Raw genomic sequence first — 24,305 nt, 5'->3', positions numbered from 1 at the left:
CATATTTCACAATACCATTGTGTCTAAGGCCACCATTCATTCTCAGTAAATACAAAAAGTAATGCAGTCACTTGCAAACATTCTAGCGTGCAAAAGGAAGACTGTAAGTTGCATAATCCATTCACGCCATGTACATACAGTAGCCTATATATCCTTTGATGATTTTAGACTTAGTAATTCAACTTTGGAATAAAGAAAAAAAAATCATATGACATCTTCTGTAAGATGTACTGTCAATATTATTGAAAGATTAACTGCCTCTACACACATATTTACATTTTACATTTTAGTTATTTAATAGACGCTCTTATCCAGAGCGACTTACAGTTAGTGAGTGCATATATATATATTTTTAAAAAATCATACTGACCCCCCGTGGGAAACGAACCCACAACTCTGGCGTTGCAAACGCCATGCTCTACCAACTGAGCTACATCCCTGCCGGCCATTCCCTCCCCTACCCTGGACGATGCTGGGCCAATTGTGCGCCGCCCCATGGGTCTCCCGGTCACGGCCAGCTACGACAGAGCCTGGATGCACAGGCATGCATGTCTTCTTCCCTGTATCATAAAGACAAGAAAACGTGTGAGTATCCGCCTCTCCCAGGATCTGAGACAGCAGGGTAAAGACATTTTGCAGAAACTGAACCTTGAGTGCTTGACAGAATACGAGACAATGATAAAGTGGCATGTTTGATTCTGGTACATGCATTATTTGGTAACGATTTACTTTGACTACATATCCATAACGCATTTAATACACTAAGTATTTCATGAATGTGTTATAACGGGTCCCAATTATTAAAGGATAATGAAATGGCAAATCTATAGCACATTCATGTCATGTTATGCAAGAGCTCATACAGTATTTAGGTATCTTAATAGATGCATCATTAAGATACCTTAATGATGGATCAAAAGTGTGCTTCTGCCATACCAGTGTTAATGAACAGTGGCGATGTGTCACGTGGGGCGGCCCCCCACCAATATCCAGGAGATTTGCCTGCAATTCTGTTATTTCATGTCACAACAATATACCATATCAGTTAGCAAACAATTTAAATTGTATATATTTTTTTAAATGCTTGGTCTAAAAAAGCATACGGGGTTACGCAACCTTGATCTAAACCATTGTTTTGGTAAATTTCCGTTGGGTAAGGCAGCTCCAAAATGCAGCTGTTTCAGCCTCGCTCTGTGCTGTCTGTGGTGGAGAGGCAGACAGAGAAATTAGTGTATTGATCTTCTCTGGTTTTGCGTGATTGGCTCAGGGTGCTGTCACTCATGGGGAGACTACGTCACCGCAGCAGCTGCTGGGAGAGCTAGCCAGCAAAAGCCCATCTTCAGTGCGCCATTGATTTACAGTAGAAGCAAAGATAGACCATAGCCTGTCGTTTCCAATGGGAGCAAATTAATTAGTGGGCAGAACAAGCAAGGAGGTGGGCAGAGCCAAGCATGAGCTAGTGATATGCTATTGGCGCGTTCTAGCATTTATTTGCATATTTCCGTTAGGGAACGCCTACTCTGAAGTGCACGTGTGCAATAATTCAATTCGCCCCTTGCACTCCTTCTAAACAACGCAATTTTGGGAAACTTCCACACTAGAGGAAAGTTTATCGTTCTGCAGTCCTGCACCAGTCAATCGACTGATCAACGCATCCTACTGCACGCTGCTTATTAAAAACCCTTTCCTGACGTCAAATGACCAAATCGACCTCTAGTGGCCTCATGGGTGGAATGTTAATATGTTTCATAATTTCATAATTAATAAACATTCCTTTTTTAAACCCGCTGAAAATCTGGTCTTTCTATGTCAAACGGTTTTGTTATATTTCACGGGGGACCAGTATGAAAAAAAAGGTATGCACTCATTAACTGTAAGTCGCTCTGGATAAGAGCGTCTGCTAAATGACTCAAATGTAAATCTAAAATGTATACTGAACAAAAATCTAAATGCAACATGCAACAATTTCAAAGATTTTACTGAGTTACAGTTCATATAAGGAAATCAGTCAATTGAAATAACTTAATTAGGCCCTAATCTTTGGATTTTTGACATGACTGGGAATACAGATGATATGCATCTGTTGGTCACAGATACCTTAAAAGGTAGGGGCGTGGATCAGAAAACCAGTAAGTATCTGGTGTGGCCGCCATTTGCCTCATGCAGTGCGACACATCACCTTCACACAGAGTTGATCAGGCTGCTGATTGTGGCATGTGGACTGTTGTCCCACTCCTCTTCAATGGCTGTTAGAAGTTGCTGGATATTGGAGGGAACTGGAACACACTGTCGTACACATCAATCCAGAGCATCCCATACATGCTCAATAGGTGACATGTCTGGTGAGTATGCAGGCCATGGAAGAACTGGGACATTTTCAGCTTCAAGGAATTGTGTACAAATCCATGCTGAAACATGAGGTGATGGCGGTGGATGAATGGCACGACAATGGGCCTCAGGATCTCGTCACGGTATCTCTGTGTATTCAAATTGACATTTATAAAAATGCAATTGTGTTCGTTGTCCGTAGCTTATATCTGCCCATCCCATAACCCCACCGCCACCATGTGGCACTCTGTTCACAAGGTTGACATCAGCAAACCACTCGCCCACACAACGCCATACACTCTGTCTGCCATCTACCCGGTACAGTTCAAACCGGAATTCATCCATAAAGTGCACACTTCTCCAGCGTGCCAGTGGCCATCGAAGGTGAGCATTTTCCCACTGAAGTCGGTTACAAGCCAAACTGCAGTCAGGTCAAAACCCTGGTAAGGACAACAAGCACGCAGATGAGCTTCCCTGACACGGCTTCTGGGAGTTTGTGCAGAAATTCTTTGATTGTGCAGTTTAATCAGCTGTCCAGGTGGCTGTTCTCAGACGATCCCACAGGTAAAAAAGCCAGATGTGGAGGTCTTGGGTAGGGCTGTTAAGGTGACTGTATTACCGCCACACCGGCAGTCATGATCTATGACGGCAGTCAAATTCCACGCGACCGTTTAGTCATGGTAATTAGGCTTCTTCAAGCTCTGATGCTGCTGATGGTCATTAGTAGCCTGCCAAACTTGCTAGCTGCCTGGTACTCAGCACTCTATTGTCCCTCTAATCACTCTGACATCAATGCAAATGTGATCGAATTGTGTGAGAAAATTGAGTGATGGCCTCTATTAAAAAGAGGAGGATCCCATCAGCTTTCTATAGGCTAGGCCTACTATATTTATTTCTCAACTTTCCTAATATTAAGTACATTGCTTCTCTTAACAACAGGAGTATAGCCTACCTGGCTGGCGTGAAAATGAATCACGGCAAATGTTTCCTCCATTCGCTATTTAAGTGGATCGATGACATATTTTTTTCCACTGCCCCTGTTTCGAGACAGGTGCATGATAATGGTCCATTCTAAATCAAAACAAATTTCACACATACAGTGGGGGAAAAAAGTATTTAGTCAGCCACCAATTGTGCAAGTTCTCCCACTTAAAAAGATGAGAGAGGCCTGTAATTTTCATCAAAAATCCAGAACATCACATTGTAGGATTTTTAATCAATTTATTTGCAAATTATGGTGGAAAATAAGTATTTGGTCAATAACAAAAGTTTCTCAATACTTTGTTATATACCCTTTGTTGGCAATGACACAGGTCAAACGTTTTCTGTAAGTCTTCACAAGGTTTTCACACACTGTTGCTGGTATTTTGGCCCATTCCTCCATGCAGATCTCCTCTAGAGCAGTGATATTTTGGGGCTGTCGCTGGGCAACACAGACTTTCAACTCCCTCCAAAGATGTTCTATGGGGTTGAGATCTGGAGACTGGCTAGGCCACTCCAGGACCTTGAAATGCTTCTTACGAAGCCACTCCTTCGTTGCCTGGGCGGTGTGTTTGGGATCATTGTCATGCTGAAGGACCCAGCCACGTTTCATCTTCAATGCCCTTGCTGATGGAAGGAGGTTTTCACTCAAAATCTCATGATACATGGCCCCATTCATTCTTTCCTTTACACGGATCAGTCGTCCTGGTCCCTTTGCAGAAAAACAGCCCCAAAGCATGATGTTTCCACCCCCATGCTTCACAGTAGGTATGGTGTTCTTTGGATGCAACTCAGCATTCTTTGTCCTCCAAACACGACGAGTTGAGTTTTTACCAAAAAGTTATATTTTGGTTTCATCTGACCATATGACATTCTCCCAATCCTCTTCTGGATCATCCAAATGTACTCTAGCAAACTTCAGACGGGCCTGGACATGTACTGGCTTAAGCAGGGGGACACGTCTGGCACTGCAGGATTTGAGTCCCTGGCGGCGTAGTGTGTTACTGATGGTAGGTTTTGTTACTTTGGTCCCAGCTCTCTGCAGGTCATTCACTAGGTCCCCCCGTGTGGTTCTGGGATTTTTGCTCACCGTTCAAACAGGTGCCATTAACACAGGTAACGAGTGGAGGACAGAGGAGCCTCTTAAAGAAGAAGTTACAGGTCTGTGAGAGCCAGAAATCTTGCTTGTTTGTAGGTGACCAAATACTTATTTTCCACCATAATTTGCAAATAAATTCATTAAAAATCCTACAATGTGATTTTCTGGAGAAAAAAAATCTCAATTTGTCTGTCATAGTTGACGTGTACCTATAATGAAAATCACAGGCCTCTCATCTTTTTAAGTGGGAGAACTTGCACAATTGGTGGCTGACTAAATACTTTTTTTCCCCACTGTAGGACGACCTGTTTCTTTTGTGAACCGCTCAACACAGAATAGCCGCATGTGCGCACTCCCTCATATCGTTTGGAGAAAATACCCTTTCTATTTTATTCAGCTGTTCAATTGTATTCTTCATACTATAAAATAATACAAAAAATGCCACAGAATTCTAAGCAAATCTTGTCTGCTAAATGAACTTGTGTAGCCCACAGCTATATGGCATAGCCAGATCAGGGTCTAACATAAGGACAATTTTGAGTATGCTATTCTGTTCTTCTGAAATAGACAACATTTTCTTCATATCATGTTTCTTTAGACCTGTCTAAAATAAATAATGGATTTATTGTGATGGTGTAAGCTATATTACATGGATTTATTAGACTTTACAAAATGTAGATGTTCCAAAGGTCTGCATAAGTGGCTTGTAGGCTATGCGATGCGTGGAAGCCAGGAGATGCTAAATGTGTTTATGTTAATTAACGGTCAATTATTGTGAGACCGGCAGTTATTTGTTTGACAATCACTTGCTGACTAAATTTCATGACCGCCACAGCCCTAGTCCTGGGCTAGCATGGTCACATGTAGTCTGCGGTTGTGAGGCTGGTTGGACATATTTCCAAATTCTCTAAAACGACTTTGGTACGACCAGGAATACGACTTTCCCAAAGCAGATCCTTTGTTTGCTCTCCCCAGGGCAACTGAACTGATTCCAGCGGCTGACCCAAAACATCGCCGGCGGAGGAGAGGCACTCGGAGCAGCCTGCTGGTTCGACTTAGGAGACACGCACACCACCCACCGCTTCGAAGTATCCTACTCGCTAATGTTCAATCTTTGGTTAACAAAGTTGACGAACTACGGGAAAGGATTTCTTTCCAGAGAGACATCAAGGCCTGTAACATACTCTGTTTCACGGAAACATGGCTCTCTTGGGATATTCTGTCGAAATCCGTCCAGCCAGATGGGTTCTCAGTTCATCGCGCAGACAGGAATTAATATCTCTCCGGAAGCAGAAGGGCGGAGGTGTGTGTTTCATGATTAACGACTCATGGTGTAATTGTAGTAACATACAGGAACTCGAGTCCTTCTGTTCACCCGACCTAGAATATCTCACAATCAAATGCCGACCGTATTATCTCCCAAGATAATTTTCTTCGGTTATAGTCACGGCCGTGTATATCCCCCCTCAAGCCGATACCATGACAGCCCTCAAAGAACTTCACTGGACTTTATGCAAACTGGAAACCACATATCCTGAGGCTGCATTTATTGTACCCGGGGATTTTAATAAAGCAAATTTGAGGACTTAGCTGCCAAAGTTTTATCAACATATCGAACGTTGTACTCGCGCTGCTAAAATCCTCGACCATTGCTATTCAAACTTCCGGGATGGTTATAAGGCCCTCCCCCGCCCTCCTTTCGGAAAATCTGACCACGACTCCATTTTGCTTCTCCCATCCTATAGGCAGAAACTCAAACAGGAAGTACCCGTGCTAAGGACTATTCAACGTTGGTCTGACCAATCGGAATCCACGCTTCAAGACTGTTTTGATCACGCAGACTGGGATATGTTCCGGGTAGCTTCCGAAAATAATTTAGACGAATACACTGAAGCAGTGACTGAGTTTATCAGGAAGTGTATAGGTGATGTTGTGCCCACTGTGACTATTAAAACCTACCCTAACCAGAAACCGTGGATAGACGGCAGCATTCGCGCAAATCTAAAAGCGCGAACCACCGCATTCAACCATGCCAAGGTGACTGGGAATATGGCAGAATACAAACAGTGTAGCTACTCACTCCGCAAGGCAATTAAACTGGCAAAACATCAGTATAGAGACAAAGTGGAGTCGCAATTCAACGGCTCAGACATGAGACGTATGTGGCAGGGTCTACAGACAATCACGGACTACAAAAAGAAAACCAGCCACGTCGCCGACACCGACGTTTCTCTTCCAGACAAGCTAAACACCTTCTTCACCCGCTTTGAGGATAACACATTGCCACTGACGAGGCCCACTACCAAGGACTGTGGCCTCTCCTTCTCCATGGCCGACGTGATTAAGACATTTAAGCATGTTAACCCTCGCAATGCTGCCGGCCCAGACGGCATCCCTAGCCGCGTCCTCAGAGCATGCGCAGACCAGCTGGCTGGTGTGTTTATGGACATATTCAATCTCTTCCTTTCCCAGTCTGCTGTTCCCACATGCTTCAAGATGGCCACCATTGTTCCTGTACCCAAGAAAGCAAAGGTAACTGAACTAAATGACTATCGCCCTGTAGCACTCACCTCTGTCATCATGAAGTGCTTTGAGAGACTAGTCAAGGATCATATCACCTCTACCTTACCTGTCACCATAGACCCACTTCAATTTGATTACTGCCCCAATAGATCCACAGACGATGCAATCGCCATCACACTGCACACTGCCCTATCCCATCTGGACAAGAGGAATACCTATGTAAGAATGCTGTTCATTGACTATAGCTCAGCATTCAACACCATAGTACCCTCCAAGCTCATCATTAAGCTTGAGGCCCTGGGTCTGAACCCCGCCCTGTGCAACTGGGTCCTGGACTTCCTGACGGGCCGCCCCCAGGGGGTGAAGGTAGGAAACAACATCTCCACTTCGCTGATCCTCAACACTGGGGCCCCACAAGGGTGCGTGCTCAGCCCCCTCCTGTACTCCCTGTTCACCCATGACTGCGTGGCCAAGCACGCCTCCAACTCAATCATCAAGTTTTCAGACGACACAACAGTAGTAGGCTTGATTACCAACGATGACGAGACCGCCTACAGGGAGGAGGTGAGGGCTCTGGGAGTGTGGTGCCAGGAAAATAACCTCTCACTCAACATCAAGAGGAATACCTATGTAAGAATGCTGTTCATTGACTATAGCTCAGCATTCAACACCATAGTACATGTTTTCCAAGATGGCGTAGCAGTGCGGTCGTGTACTCTGTAGTGTGTCCATGTAAATAGCCTGTTTTTTGTTTTTTTGTCTCTTTCGTATATATTTCTCAATCACACTTTTCATCGTTCAACTAAATATACTTTCCTGCAACCCGCCTCACCCAATGTGGAACGGATTCTATTATTTATTTTACCTTTTTATCCAGAACCTCCAGTTGAAACTAGCCAGCTAGCCAGCTAACTAGCTAACTAGCTACTTGCTATTAGCCACCGTTAGCGGTTTTCACCATTGTCCGTGGCCTGCACTACCTACCAGCCAGCTCTAGCCTGGACTGTTATCGGCCAGTCTGCACTGTCTGCACAGCGCGCTATCGACCAAGAACATATCGGATTTTATGCCGGAATCACTGAATCACTGGACCTTAACACCGGATCATCGCAACTAGCTAGCTGCAACCAAATGGATGTTGTTGGCTAATCACCACCACCCCCGAAGCAAGCACCAGTTAGCCTTGAACTAGCCTCGAGCCAGGCCCATCTCCCGGCTATCTACCTCTCTGTCAACCGGACGGGACCTCCTAGTGTCGACACGGAGCCCCGCCGATCCATCACGACTGTCTGCCGACTTAATCGTCTGATGTGGTTTCAACAGGCTTCCCGTTGCGATGACCACGAAGATCCATCTGCTAGCCCCGGCCCGCTAGCACACGCAATCAACAGCCGTGCAGCTGTTCGAACTGCTCCCGGTCTCACCTATTGCTGTTCACTGGACCTTATGATCACTCAGCTGCACAGCTGATGCCTACTGGACTGTTCCTTTACACGGTACCCCCATCCTGTCTATCTGTCCTGTTTATCTGTTTAGCCTCAGCCCAAACTTTCGTCGCCATTACCAGTTGTTGTCTTAGCTCTCTCGATTAACACCTGTGATTGCTTTATGCCTCTCTCCCATGTCAATATGCCTTGCCTATTGCTGTTCCGGTTAGTTCTTATTATACAATTTCACTGTAGAGCCCCCAGTCCCGCTCAACCAGCCTCAGAGAGCTCCTTTATCCCACCCCCCAAACACGCGGAGACCGGCTCAATCGGTGCCTCCAGTGATGCTATGTCTTTCATCATTACCCAACGCTTAGGTTTACCTCCACTGTACTCATATCCTTCCATATCCTTGTCTGTAATGCCCTGAATCTATTCTACAACGCCCGGAGTGACGCAGTGGTCAAAGGCACTGCATCGCAGTGCTAGCTGTGCCACAAGAGATCCTGGTTCGAGTCCAGGCTCTGTCGCAGTCGGCCGCGACCGGGAGACCCATGGGCGGCGCATAATTGGTCCCGCGTCGTCCAAGGTAGGGGAGGGTTTGGCCGGCAGGGATGTGGGTTCGTTTCCCACGGGGGGCCAGTATAAAAAATTAAATAAAAAAACGTATGCATTCACTAACTGTAAGTCACTCTGGATAAGAGCGTCTGCTAAATGACTAAAATGTAAATCTGCCCCTTTTATTCTCTGTACCCAACGCACTAGAAGACTAGTTCTTAAAGCCTTTAGCCGTATCCTTATTCTACTCCTCCTCTGTTCCTCTGGTGATGTAGAGGTTAACCCAGGCCCTTTAGCCCCCAGTATCACTCCTACTCCCCAGGCGCTATCATTTGTTGACTTTTGTAACCGTAAAAGCCTTGGTTTTTTGCATGTTAACATCAGAAGCCTCCTTCCTAATTTTGAGTTACTCACTGCGTTAGCACACTCCGCCAACCCTGATGTTGTAGCAGTGTCTGTATCCTGGCTTAGGAAGGCCACCATCCCCAACTACAACATTTTCCGTCTAGATAGAACTGCCAAAGGGGGCAGAGTTGCAATCTACTGTAGAGATAGCCTGCAGTGATCTATCATACTATCCAGGTCTGTGCCCAAACAGTTTTAGCTTCTACTTCTAAAAATCCACCTCTCCAGAAATAAGTCTATCACTGTTGCCGCTTGCTACAGCCCCCCCTCAGCCCCCAGCTGTGCCCTGGACACCATATGTGAATTGATTGCCCCCATCTATCCTCAGAGTTCGTACTGCTTGGTGACCTAAACTGGGATATGCTTAACACCCCGGCCATCCTACAATCTAAACTAGATGCCCTCAATCTCACACAAATTATCAGGGAACCTACCAGGTACAACCCTAAATCCGTAAACATGGGCACCCTCATAGATATCATCCTGACTAATTTACCCTCTAAATACACCTCCGCTGTCTTCAACCAGGATCTCAGCGATCACTGCCTCATTGCCTGCGTCTGTAATGGGTCCGCGGTCAAACATCCACCCCTCATCACTGTCAAACGCTCCCTAAAACACTTCAGCGAGCAGGCCTTTCTAATTGACCTGGCCTGGGTATCCTGGATGGATATTGACCTCATTCCGTCAGTAGAGGATGCCTGGTTGTTCTTTAAAAGTGCTTTCCTCTCCATCTTAAATAAGCATGCCCCATTCAAAAAATTCCAAACTAAGAACAGATATAGCCCCTGGTTCACTCCACATCCTGTGGCGTACTGCATTAGCATCGAACAGCCCCCATGATATGCAACTTTGCAGGGAAGTCAGGAACCAACATACACAATCAGTTAGGAAAGCAAAGGCTAGCTTTTTCAAACAGAAATGTGCATCCTGTAGCACTAACAGCGCCGGAGAAGATGGCTGCCGTTTTACAGCCCTCTAACCAATTGTACTATTATGTGTGTTTTTCTGCGTTATTTGTAATTTATTTTGTACATAATGTTTCTGCCATCGTCTCTTATAACCAAAAAGAGCTTCTGGATATCAGGACAGCGATTACTCACCTCATATTGGACGAAGATTTTTTCTTCAACGAGGCGGCCGCGAAGGATATCCTACAGACACCCGACAAGGCCCAAATCCCCGTCATTCGCATGAGGAAGAGACAGAGATATCGTGGATGTAGGTCGGGGTGCCTTGTAAGGATCCGACGGCGAGCGAGTAAACTGCCTCTTCCATCAATCCTATTAGCCAATCTTCAATCATTGGAGAACAAATTGGATGACCTAAGATTATGGTTATCCTACCAACGGGACATTAAAAACTGTAATATCTTATGTTTCACCGAGTCGTGGCTGAACGACGACATGGATAACATACAGCTAGCGGGCTATACGCTATATCGGCAGGATAGAACGGCTGACTCCGGTAAGACAAGGGGTGGCGGTCTGTGTATATTTGTAAACAACAGCTGGTGCACAAAATCAAATACTAAGGAAGTCTCGAGGTTTTGCTTGCCTGAGGTAGAGTATCTTATGATAAGCTGTAGACCACACTATTTACCAAGAGAGTTTTCATCTATATTTTTCATAGCTGTCTATTTACCACCACAAACCAATGCTGGCATTAAGATTGCACTGACTGAGCTGTATAAGGCCATTAATTAACAGGAAAGCGCTCATCCAGATGCAGCGCTCCTAGTGGCCGGGGACTTTAATGCAGGGAAACTTAAATCCGTTCTACCTAATTTCTACCAGCATGTTAAATGTGCAACCAGAGGAAAAAAAACTCTAGACCACCTTTACTCCACACACAGAGACGCGTACAAAGCTCTCCCTCGCCCTCCATTTGGCAAATCTGACCATAACTCTATCCTCCTGATTCCTGCTTATAAGCAAAAACTAAAGCAGGAAGCACCAGTGACTCGGTTAATAAAAAAGTGGTCAGATGACACAGATGCTAAGCTACAGGACTGTTTTGCTAGCACAGACTGGAACATGTTCCGGGATTCTTCAGATAGCATTGAGGAGTACACCACATCAGTCACTGGCTTCATCAATAAGTGCATCGATGATGTCGTCCCCACAGTGACCGTACGCACATACCCCAACCAGAAGCCATGGATTACAGGAAACATCCGCACTAAGCTAAAGGGTAGAGCTGCCGCTTTCAAGGAGCGGGACTCTAACCCGGACGCTTATAAGAAATCCCGCTATGCCCTCCGACGAACCATCAAACAGGCAAATAGTCAATACAGGACTAAGATTGAATCGTACTACACTGGCTCTGACGCTTGTCGGATGTGGCAGGGCTTGGAAACTATTACAGACTACAAAGGGAAGCACAGCCGCGAGCTGCCCAGTGACACAAGACTTCCAGACGAGCTAAACCACTTCTATGTTCGCTACGAGGCAAGCAACACTGAAGCATGCATAAGAGCACCAGCTGTTCCAGATGACTATGTGATCACGCTCTCCGTAGCCGATGTGAGTAAGACTTTTAAGCAGGTCAACATTCACAAGGCCGCAGGGCCAGACGGATTACCAGGACGTGTACTCCGAGCATGTGCTGACCAACTGGCAAGTGTCTTCACTGACATTTTCAACATGTCCCTGACTGAGTCTGTAATACCAACATGTTTCAAGCAGACCACCATAGTCCCCGTGCCCAATGACTCTAAGATAACCTGCCTAAATGACTACCGACCCGTAGCACTGATGTCTGTAGCCATGAAGTGCTTTGAAAGGCTGGTCATGGCTCACATCAACAGCATTATCTCAGAAACCCTAGACCCACTCCAATTTGCATACCGCCCCAACAGATCCACAGATGATGCAATCTCTATTGCACTCCACACTGCCCTTTCCCACCTGGACAAGAGGAACACCTACGTGAGAATGCTATTCATTGACTACAGCTCAGCATTCAACACCATAGTGCCCTCAAAGCTCATCACTAAGCTAAGGATCCTGGGACTAAACACCTCCCTCTGCAACTGGATCCTGGACTTCCTGACAGGCCGCCCCCAAGTGGTAAGGGTAGGAAACAACACATCTGCCACACTGATCCTCAACACGGGGGCCCCTCAGGGATGCGTGCTCAGTCCCCTCCTGTAGTCCCTGTTCACCCATGACTCCATGGCCAGGCACGACTCCAACACCATCATTAAGTTTGCCGACGACACAACAGTGGTAGGCCTGATCACCGACAACGATGAGACAGCCTATAGGGAGGAGGTCAGAGACATGGCCGTGTGGTGCCAGGACAACAACCTCTCCCTCATCGTGACCAAGACAAAGGAGATGATTGTGGACTACAGGAAAAAAAAGAGGACTGAGCACGCCCCCATTCTCATCGACGGGGCTGTAGTGGAACAGGTTGAGAGCTTCAAGTTCCTTGGTGTCCACATCACCAACGAACTATCATGGTCCAAACACACCAAGACAGTCGTGAAGAGGGCACAACAAAGCCTATTCCCCCTCAGGAGACTGAAAAGATTTGGCATGGGTCCTCAGATCCTCAAAAAATTATACAGCTGCACCATCGAGAGCATCCTGACTGGTTGCATCACCGCCTGGTATGGCAACTGCTTGGCCTCTGACCGCAAGGCACTACAGAGTGTAGTGCGTACGGCCCAGTACATCACAGGGGCCAAGCTTCCTGCCATCCAGGACCTCTATACCAGGCGGTGTCAGAGGAAAGCCCTCAAAATTGTCAAAGACTCCAGCCACCCTAGTCATAGACTGTTCTCTCTGCTACCGCACGGGCAGCGTTACCGGAGTGCCAAGTCTAGGTCCAAAAGACTTCTCAACAGCTTCTACCCCCAAGCCATAAGACTCCTGAACAGCTAATCATGGCTACCCGGACTATTTGCACTGCCCCCCCACCCCATCCTTTTACGCTGCTGCTACTCTGTTAATTATTTATGCATAGTCACTTTAACTCTGCCCACATGTACATATTACTTCAACTACCTCAACTAGCCGGTGCCCCCGCACATTGACTCTGCACTGGTACCCCCCTGTATATATAGCCTCCCTACTGTTATTTTATTTTACTTCTGCTCTTTTTTTCTCAACACTTTTTTTGTTGTTGTTTTATTTTTACTTTTTTGTTTAAAATAAATGCACTGTTGGTTAAGGGCTGTAAGTAAGCATTTCACTGTAATGTCTGCACCTGTTGTATTCGGCGCATGTGGCCAATAAAATTTGATTTGATTTGATTTAACTCCAAAATGTTTTGGGACACTGTAAAGTCCATGGAGAATAAGAGCACCTCCTCCCAGCTGCCCACTGCACTGAGGCTAGGAAACACTGTCACCACCGATAAATCTACGACAATCAAGAATTTCAATGAGCATTTTGCTACGGCTGGCCGTACTTTCCACCTGGCTACCCCTAACCCGGCCACCAGCTCTGCCCCCCCCTCCTTCACCCAAATTCAGATAGTTGATGTTCTGAAATAGCTGCAAAATCTGGACCCCTACAAATCAGCTGGGCTAGACAATCTGGACCCTTTCTTTCTAGCCGCCAAAATTGTAGCAACCCCTTTTACTAGCCTGTTCAACCTCTCTTTCGTATCATCTGAGATCCCCAGAGATTGGAAAGCTGCCGCGGTCATCCCCCTCTTCAAAGGGGGTGACACTCTAGATCCAAACTGTTACAGACCTATATCCATCCTGCCCTGCCTTTCGAAAGTATTTGAAAGCCAAGTTAACAAACAGATCACCGTCCATTTCGAATCCAACCGTACCTTCTCCGCTATGCAATCTGGTTTCCGAGCTAGTCATGGGTGCACCTCAGCCATGCTAAAGGTCCTAAACAATATTATAACCGCGATCAATAAAAGATAGTACTGTGCAGCCGTCTTCATCGACCTGGCCAAGTTTTTTGACTCTGTCAATCACCGCATTCTTATTGGCAGACTAAATAGCCTTGGTTTCTCAAATGACTTCCTCGCTTGGTTCACCAACTACTTCTCAGATAGAGTTTAATGTGTCAAATCGGAGGGCCTGTTGTCTGGACCTCTGGCAGTCTCTATGGGGGTGCCACAGGGTTCAATTCTCAGGCCGACTCTATTCTCTGTGTATACCAATGATGTCGCTCTTGCTGCTGGTGACTCTCAGATCCACCTCTACGCAGATGACACCATTTTGTATACATCTGGCCCTTCATTGGACACTGTGTTAACAAACCTCCGAACGAGCTTCAATGCCATAGCCTCCAACTGCTCTTAAACGCTAGTAAAACTAAATGCATGCTCTTCAATTGAACGCTGCTTGCACCCGCCTGCCTGACTACAATCACTACTCTCGGCGGGTCTGACTTAGAATATGTGGACAACTACAAATACCTAGATGTCTGGTTAGACCGTAAACTCTCCTTCCAGACTCACATTAAGCATCTCTAATCCAAAGTTAAATCTAGAATCGGCTTCCTATTTCGCAACAAAGCCTCCTTCACTCATGCTGCCAAACATGCCCTCGTAAAACTGACTATCCTACCAATCCTTGACTTCGGCGATGTCATTTACGAAATAGTCTCCAACACTCTACTCAGCAAATTGGATGTAGTATATCACAGTGCCATCCGTTTTGTCACCAAAGCCCCATATACTACCCACCATTGTGACCTGTACGCTCTCGTTGGCTGGCCCTCACTACATATTCGTCGCCAAATCCACTGCCTCCAGGTCATCTATAAATCAATGCTAGGCAAATCCCTGCCTTATCTTAGCTCATTGGTCACCATAGCAACACCCACCCGTAGTATGCGCTCCAGTTCTCTGCTGCTAATGACTGGAACGAACTGCAAAAATATCTTAAGCTGGAGACTCTTATCTCCCTCATTAACTTTAAGCATCAGTTGTCAGAGCAGCTTACAGATCACTGCACCTGTACACAGCCCATCTGTAATTAGCCCACCCAACTACCTCATCCCCATATTGTTATTTATTTTGCTCATTTGCACCCAAGTATCTCTATTTGCACATCTTCTTCTGCACATCTATCACTCCAGTGTTTACTAAATTGTAATTATTTTGCACTATGGCCTATTTATTGCCTTACCTCCATAACTGACTACATTTGCACACATTGTATATAGATTTTCTATTGTGTTATTGACTGTATGTTTTGTTTTATCCCATGTGTAACTCTGTGTTGTTGTTGTTTTTATCGCACTGCTTTGCTTTATCTTGGCCAGGTCGCAGTTGTAAATGAGAACTTGTTCTCAACTGGCTTACCGGGTTAAATAAAGGTGAAATAAAATAAAATAATAAACAAATAAACAAAACAAAGGAGATGAACATGGACTTCAGGAAACAGCAGAGGGTGCACCCCCCTATCCACATCGACGGGACCGCAGTGGAGAAGGTGGAAAGCTTCAAGTTCCTTGGCGTACACATCACCGACAAACTGAAATGGTCTACCCACGCAGACAGTGTGGTGAAGAAGGCGCAACAGAGCCTCTTTAACCTCAGGAGGCTGAAGAAATTCGGCTTAGCACCTAAAACCCTCACAACCTTTTACAGATGCACAATTGAGAGCATCCTGTCGGGCTGTATCACCGCCTGGTATGGCAACTACACCGCCGACAACCGCAGGGCTCTCCAGAGGATGGTGCGGTCTGCCGAACGCATTACCGGGGGCAAACTACACGCCCTACAAGACACATACAACACCCGATGTCACAGGAAGGCCAAAAAGATCATAAAGGACATCAACCACCCGAACTACTGCCTGTTCACCCCGCTATCATCCAGAAGGCGAGGTCAGTACAGGTGCATCAAAGCTGGGACCGAGAGAATGAAAAACAGCTTCTATCTCAAGGCCATCAGACTGTTAAATAGCCATCACTAGAACATTAGAGGCTGCTGCTGCCCATTGAAATCACTGGCCACTTTAAGAAATTGAACATTAGTCACTTTAATAATGTTTACATATCTTGCACTACTCATCTCATATGTATATACTGCATTCTATTCTATAATATTCTACTGTATCTTAGTCCATGCCGCTCTATCATTGCTTGTCCATATATGTATATATTCTTAAATCCCATTCCTTACTAGTTTTGTGTGTATTGGGTATATGTTGTGAAATTGTTAGATATTACTGCACTGTCGGAGCTAGAAGCACAAGCATTTCGCTGCACCCGCTATAACATCTGCTAAACACGTGTATGTGACAAATAACATTTGATTTGATTTGGTAGAGAAATTAGATTCCTGCAGACAGCATGCCAATTGCATGCTCCCTCAACTTGAGACATCTGTGGCATTGTGTTGTGTGACAAAACTGCACATTTTCGTGGCCTTTTATTGTCCCCAGCACAAGGTGCACCTGTGTAATGACCATGCTATTTAATCAACTTCTTGATATGCCACACCTGTCAGGTGGATGGATTATCTTGGCAAAGGAGAAATGCTCACTAACAGGGATGTAAACAAATTTGTGCACAACATTTGAGCGAAATAAACCTTTTGTGCATATGGAAAATTTCTGGGATCTTTAATTTCAGCTCATGAAACATGGGACCAACACTTAACATGTTGCGTTTATTATTTTTGTTCAGTATAAGTGTCCAATAAGCTTTTGTAGTCTGGCTTTTCCTGAGACTACACAAGATTTAAAAGGAATAACTGTGGCAGAAGAGAGGCCAGGTGCATAATTGTGCAACAGAACAAAGACTTGAGATTGAGATGTAGCCTATAGCCTATATGTTTCCGCGCGTTTGGTTTCAGTGTTTCAAAAGCGTTCGAAAATGAGGTGGATAGGCTACCTGTCTTATTGTTGATGTTTGATGGCTGACTGTAATACCCATGGAACCACATGTAGAAGAAGGGTTAGTTATGATTGTCTTTGATGTAAGTGAGGGAATAACGTTATAAAAGTTGCATATTGTTAACCGGGCCCCTTTTTAACAGACAGGCAGACCCACGCACGCAGTGTCGCAATATTGCAGACCGATTACTAGCTAGCTAGTTTACTCTAAAAGTATGCTCGACTACCGTGGTCTTCCATGCAATAAGAGCTAAAGATATGGGAAGTAGCCATAAACTGATAACCCAAATGTTATAACGTTTGTGTGTGTGGCTCAAAACTCATTTCTGGGATTGGTTATTAGTGCATTCAATGTGTAGCCAGTGTACTGGTTTTGTTGCATATCATCAGCTTTGTTGATTGAGTTTGCCGCACCAATATTTTTATGTTGAAATCGCCACTGTTAGTGAATATGCCAAAAGGCCAAACCACGTTTTGACTTATGCTGATATATAGCCTGTACTAGCCCCATTTCTCCCACCGGCCGGTATAGGCCCTTGACTTTACTGTTAGGCCTACTGCTGCTAGGTAGCTCTCTCTCTGCTCTCCCCCTCCCCTCTGTCTGTCCTTGATTGCAGGAGTGAAGTCTGGTGTGCGGGAGTCAGGGTTCCAGCTGCAGCTCATTCACCATAATCACCTCAGCCTTTAAGACCCGGTCAAACTTGCCACTCATCGTCAGATCATAGTCAAGACGACCATGTTAGTCTCGCTGTCGACTCAACCTGTTTGTTTTCGCTCTTTGTGTTTTTGGCCTGTTCTATTTACGTTTCTCCTGTGCCACAGATTATTGGAACCTGACTCCTGCCTCCGCTTCACTCCTGCCACCACCATCCTGCTTTCCACTACCGGACCTCCCTTTTGGACTCACCACGGACACTAGGACATTACGGTACCACACCTGCCCTGACCTGGATCTGTTACCCTCCCTGTAACCTGGACTTGCTCTTCCCCTATTATTGGAAACCTGGACTAATTGAACATTGTAAATAAACCTGTTAAACCTTCTCTGGCTTGGTGTAGTTGTCTGCATTTGGGTTCAAATCCAGTTAAATCATGACATTTACACTCTTATTTTTCTTCTTCTCTTTCTCACTGAGGTCAATGGTGCATGAAGATCCCTACAGGGTTAAATCCTCAGAGCCCAATTTTTCTAAAGTTATCTATCTGGATTTCGCTTAGCCTATCGGACAGGATTAAATGCATAGAAATAGAATGAATAGAATGGACAAATCATTCATTTAATCCTATCTGATAGCTGAAATAGATAACTTCTGAAAAACTGGGCCCAGGGTACATTTCACGGATCAAATCGTTTAGTTGAAGATCATAACTCTTCCGTAACTCATTAACAGCCCTCCACATCACAATTAAATTGGTCTCATTATGCACACATGAAGGTTCTACAGTATGCATGAATTCTATGCAGTACTGTCATTTCTATTTTCCCACTCATGAAGCATTTATAAACATGCCTCACATATCATAAAGAATATGGACACAACACAGAATGTTAAAGGAAATATGATAGGGTGTCCAATCAAAAACGCATGAAAGTAATACTTTTAGTTTTTTCCCTAATTACTCATAGATCACAATAGAGCTAGAGACACCATATTTTATGACAAACAAGTTACAGTGGGGAAAAAAGTATTTAGTCAGCCACCAATTGTGCAAGTTCTCCCACTTAAAAAGATGAGAGAGGCCTGTAATTTTCATCATAGGTACACGTCAACTATGACAGACAAAATGAGGAAAAAAATAACAGAAAATCACATTGTAGGATTTTTAATGAATTTATTTGCAAATGATGGTGGCAATGACACAGGTCAAACGTTTTCTGTAAGTCTTCACAAGGTTTTCACACACTGTTGCTGGTATTTTGGCCCATTCCTCCATGCAGATCTCCTCTAGAGCAGTGATGTTTTGGGGCTGTCGCTGGGCAACACGGACTTTCAACTCCCTCCAAAGATTTTCTATGGGGTTGAGATCTGGAGACTGGCTAGGCCACTCCAGGACCTTGAAATGCTTCTTACGAAGCCACTCCTTCTTTGCCCGGGCGGTGTGTTTGGGATCATTGTCATGCTGAAAGACCCAGCCACGTTTCATCTTCAATGCCCTTGCTGATGGAAGGAGGTTTTCACTCAAAATCTCACGATACATGGCCCCATTCAATCTTTCCTTTACACGGATCAGTCGTCCTGGTCCCTTTGCAGAAAAACAGCCCCAAAGCATGATGTTTCCACCCCCATGCTTCACAGTAGGTATGGTGTTCTTTGGATGCAACTCAGCATTCTTTGTCCTCCAAACACGACGAGTTGAGTTTTTACCAAAAAGTTCTATTTTGGTTTCATCTGACCATATGACATTCTCCCAATCCTCTTTTGGATCATCCAAATGCACTCTAGCAAACTTCAGACGGGCCTGGACATGTACTGGCTTAAGCAGGGGGACACGTCTGGCACTGCAGGATTTGAGTCCCTGGCGGCGTAGTGTGTTACTGATGGTAGGCTTTGTTACTTTGGTCCCAGCTCTCTGCAGGTCATTTACTAGGTCCCCCCGTGTGGTTCTGGGATTTTTGCTCACCGTTCTTGTGATCATTTTGACCCCACGGGGTGAGATCTTGCGTGGAGCCCCAGATCGAGGGAGATTATCAGTGGTCTTGTATGTCTTCCATTTCCTAATAATTGCTCCCACAGTTGATTTCTTCAAACCAAGCTGCTTACCTATTGCAGATTCAGTCTTCCCAGCCAGGTGCAGGTCTACAATTTTGTTTCTGGTGTCCTTTGACAGCTCTTTGGTCTTGGCCATAGTGGAGTTTGGAGTGTGACTGTTTGAGGTTGTGGACAGGTGTCTTTTATACTGATAACAAGTTCAAACAGGTGCCATTAATACAGGTAACGAGTGGAGGACAGAGGAGCCTCTTAAAGAAGAAGTTACAGGTCTGTGAGAGCCAGATATCTTGCTTGTTTGTAGGTGACCAAATACTTATTTTCCACCATAATTTGCAAATAAATTCATTAAAAATCCTACAATGTGATTTTCTGGATTTTTTTTTCTCAATTTGTCTGTCATAGTTGACGTGTACCTATGATGAAAATTACAGGCCTCTCTCATCTTTTTAAGTGGGAGAACTTGCACAATTGGTGGCTGACTAAATACTTTTTTCCCCCACTGTATATATGTCCCCTACCATTAGCAACTGTACTCCATTAAGTAATCCAACAAAGTCTACGCCACCATCTTATCTAATTCAAGTCTTCTCTCATTGATTGAGACAGGTGAGTGTCCACCCCAAAGTGCCGACACCTGTCTCAATCAATGAGAAAAAACTTAGATGGACAAGATGGCAGTGTACACATTGTTGGATTACTTCATGGAGCAAAACAATTATTTATTTTAATAACTGAACATTTTCTAAATTCAAACTGCAACTGGACACGGACATTTTATGAGACTCCTGTTTCCACAAATCGAGGACGAAGACCGCATCGATAAGGTTGGTAGAACATTCTCTGTGATACACCAAACAGTACCTATCCTTCAACCCCCAGTAATGGATACCAACAATCTTTGCTTAAATCACATTATCTGGCGTAACAATCTGTAGCTAAGAGAACTGGTGATCAGCAGATGATGGGAGAGGTGGTCATGATGAGATTGCCATTCCAAAGAAACATACAGTATAATCAGTGTAATAAAATGAATGGAATACTTGTACAGCTATGGGAGGAGTGTTGTCATGATCAAACAGCCATTCAGCTCCTCTTGAATCATCTTCTGCTTGAAATCCAGCATAATGTCAAATCCATCGAGAGGGGGATACAGTTCACGGGATACAGTTCTGCTACAATGACACACACAGGCAAAGGAATTGTTTCTCTCCAAGAATGCACTCCTGGAAAAAGCTGAGGCACCACATGGTATTGTCTGTAAGACAAGAAAATATAAAAAATTATACTCCATTGCACAATTAGAACAACTGTTGAACAGCATTAGGGTAGACTAGTTGAACATGCATACACGTGCACAGGCACAGATTACATTTAGAACAATATCTAGCCTAATAGAAAGAAATATGGCATAACCCTCAACCTTTGTACGGTGTGGTCACTGTGCAAATGTACCTACGTAGGTAGGCAGACAGTATCTACTGTAGCTACATCCATGTCTAACAGGCATGCTTAGGCAAATATTTATAGTAAAACCAGCTTTAGAGATTTACAACAGTAAATTGTTGTATTATTGTATCTCCTCACTGTTAGCTAGTAATTTCGCTAGCTAGCTTGCAGGATAGGCAATAAGTGTTATTTACATCTGTTTGGCTGGTTATATTTTTGTGAATGTGAAATGAATCAACTGTCATAATCATAAGCAATGTCAACCCTCGTCAATTATGTTACATAGCTAGCTAGTAAAAATATTTACAGTTGCTGATGTTACACAAGTTACAAATGTGAAGCGTGGTGCATAGTAACAACTTAGCAGGTGCCAGGCTAACTAGCCTAACGTTTGCTGGTAAACATAGCTTCAGGTGGCTGGTTGTAACGTTGTAGCTTGTTGTTTAGTAGCCATATCTACGACAAAAAATAGTCTCCGATTGTACAAATACAATAAGTCTCCGATTGTAAAACCAATTTTTTTGTCATAGATATGGCTACCTGTAGTTGTTTAACTGTTAGTTAACTTAACTTAGCTAGCTAGACTGGCTACCTAAGTTAGCAAACAAAAATATATTTGATTTCCCCCCACTGTAACACAGTAAGTTAGCCAGCAATACACAATATGGGTTTCAGCAGATAAACTAAAGTTAGCTAGCTAGGTGGCTTGTTGCAGGGAAAAATTACTTACTTAGCCATCATATTTGTCATCTGGCCTCTTAGTCCTGGCATCGGCTGTAGCTGAACTTCTAGCTAAATCTAACTCTTTACTTCGAATCCTCCTCGCTATATTCTTGTTGAAACATGTATGGTTGAATGTCACCATGTTGCTCAAAAAATGCTCCATCGTTGAATTCATGATGAGAGGAATCACTTGAAGCCATTGCAGTCTGGTCAGTTTTTTCCCAAAGGATTGTGTTGTTAGTGTCCGCCTGCCTTTAAAAAAAAACAACACCTGGGTGAGGGACAGGGCCAGAGCACGAACAGCGAAGCACCAAGTTAAAATGTGTCCGTTTGTGTATTTAGCAATGCTTCCACTGATAGGAACATTGCTGAAAGGCGTCCAACGGCTCTATCGAACAAAGACAACTATATCTACACGCACAAAAACGTATAGTGCGATCAGTATCACATAGACCCTTCGCGAAATGCCACAAAGCAGGACTACATTGATTTTGCTCAAGTGCGCACTGAAGGCTAATGCGCAGGCGTTATCGGCTCTGCTTTAGCAGATGGCAGCGACCACGAAACGGTGTATGCGAACATTAGTAGATTACGTTGAAAACAGTGGTCGTCCATCTTGGAAGCAGTCTCTAGTTCTTTTGTACCTCAATGGCCGTGACATTAATCAGAAATCAGTTGCTTTCGTTTTGACTGCGGAGGAGAGATGAGAGGTCAACGTGACATCACTCCCGGATGACAGCCCAGTGTTCTTCTGACTTCTTATTAGCTATTTTTGTTATTTTAAATGTGTAATGAAATAGTGAACAAAACTAAATGATAACTAAATGTTTAATTAGGTTTCTTGGGTGATTTTTGTCGAAGCGAGTGGTCACCAGGAAGTGACATTTCATTAACCTCTCACCTCACTGTCCTCCTGTGCAGCCAAAATGGAAAGAACATTGTGATGTTTCTGTCTCTTAATTTGTCCTGTTGTTAAAGTTTGGTCATGTGCAAAAATACAATGTTGCTAAGTCTTAAAATAGTGAGATAGCTACCATTGTTAACTAAATGTTTTATACGTTTTAAGTAAATTTTGTAATGCTTATTGACCAAGTTGGAAAACGTATTGACGTTGCCTACATTACATTCCTTAGTGAGAAGGAGGTAAGGCACGGGCCTATACTGGCCAGTGGGGGAAATGGGACTGGTACAGGCTGGCTATATACAGTATCAGCATAATTATCTAAATGTGGTTTGGCCTTTTGGCATATTCACTAACACTGGTATGGCAGAAGCACACTTTTGAGAACAGCCACAATGATGACACCACACTGTCATTGAAATAATGCATTTATTAAGATATGAGCTCTTGCAATGCATGACATGAATGCGCTATAGACATGCTATGGATATATCTCATTAACTTTTAATAATGCGTTTGGGCCCTGTTATAACACGTTCATGAAATGCTTATGAATGTGTAATGAATGCGTTATGGATTTGTAGTCAAAGTGAATCATTACCATTTTGTTATTAGTTATTTTATCTCTGCTATACATTCACTCAAAATGGGATCTTATGTTGCCAGAGTATCTCAAAGTTATTGGTCAGTGTGATATGTATAACTGAATAAGATGAGTCCGACTACTATGACGAATGCCATGTAATGTTATCACACAATCTGCTTTGACAGGATGTAGTAGGAACAAGCTGGAACACAACCATCTTTGGCACTTCAGGAAAGCTCATCAGGGAGTATATGTCAAGAGTCAGTAAAAAGAGAATCCAACTTTACAGAGTTATCCAAGCATCAAATTAATCATTTTCCTTAGGTGGTCTGTAGTGAAATAGACATAATACACTATGTTGAAGTGAAAAACCAACCTTCTATCATATTTCCTTATTCTTATGAATGTTGTTTTAGTGGTTGTATTGCCTCATGAGTGGCTGGTTAGTATTTAGCAGTGGTGATTATATGTAACACTCTTACTGATGTGTAATGTATTCAGTGTTTTTCCTGCTGGAATGTAGATATCCTCTCAATGGGTTTGAGGTTGTGTGAATACACTAACTAAACCAACCACCAACAGGTAGTCTAGCTATGGATATTTTATCCCAGTCTTTTTTAACATAGAGTTTTAACCCAGACATTCAACATTGAATATCCTTTTCTAACATACCAGTGAAGTGGTGGCAAGTAGGATAATTGTTTTAGCTCATGGCCCAATGTGTTGAACCACGCACATACAAAGGAATTCTTTCTACTGCAGCCAGTGGAGTCGAGATATGAGAAGCTGTGGCAC

The 24,305-nt window shown here is 44.1% G+C and overlaps 1 protein-coding gene and 1 long non-coding RNA gene across 2 annotated transcripts; one reads left to right on the top strand and one right to left on the bottom strand.

The window, feature by feature from the left end:
* Positions 1-39: 39 nt before the first annotated feature.
* LOC311130261 lies at positions 40-22,637 on the bottom strand. The gene is made up of 3 exons (XR_014613344.1): positions 22,031-22,637; positions 20,901-21,109; positions 40-560 (listed from the first exon to the last, which is right to left on the bottom strand). It is a non-coding gene; the product is annotated as an uncharacterized lncRNA (long non-coding RNA).
* On the top strand, positions 15,646-18,010 carry LOC311130759 (uncharacterized protein). Its single transcript, XM_084163553.1, has 2 exons — positions 15,646-17,881; positions 17,966-18,010. Exon 1 carries the CDS (start codon positions 15,662-15,664, stop codon positions 16,217-16,219), a length of 558 nt encoding a protein of 185 aa, XP_084019679.1. The 5' UTR covers positions 15,646-15,661; the 3' UTR covers positions 16,220-17,881; positions 17,966-18,010.
* Positions 22,638-24,305: the final 1,668 nt, after the last annotated feature.

Source organism: Coregonus lavaretus, assembly GCF_964263955.1.
Source record: "Coregonus lavaretus genome assembly, chromosome: 6".
Classification (NCBI taxonomy): domain Eukaryota; kingdom Metazoa; phylum Chordata; class Actinopteri; order Salmoniformes; family Salmonidae; genus Coregonus; species Coregonus lavaretus.
The sequence above is the reverse complement of the archived record's forward strand: the minus strand, read 5'-3'. Positions and strand labels throughout refer to the sequence as shown.

Bases quoted from the DNA above. Each gene is read 5' to 3' on its own strand.
- LOC311130759 (XM_084163553.1), top strand. From the start codon at position 15,662: ATGAACATGGACTTCAGGAAACAGCAGAGGGTGCACCCCCCTATCCAC.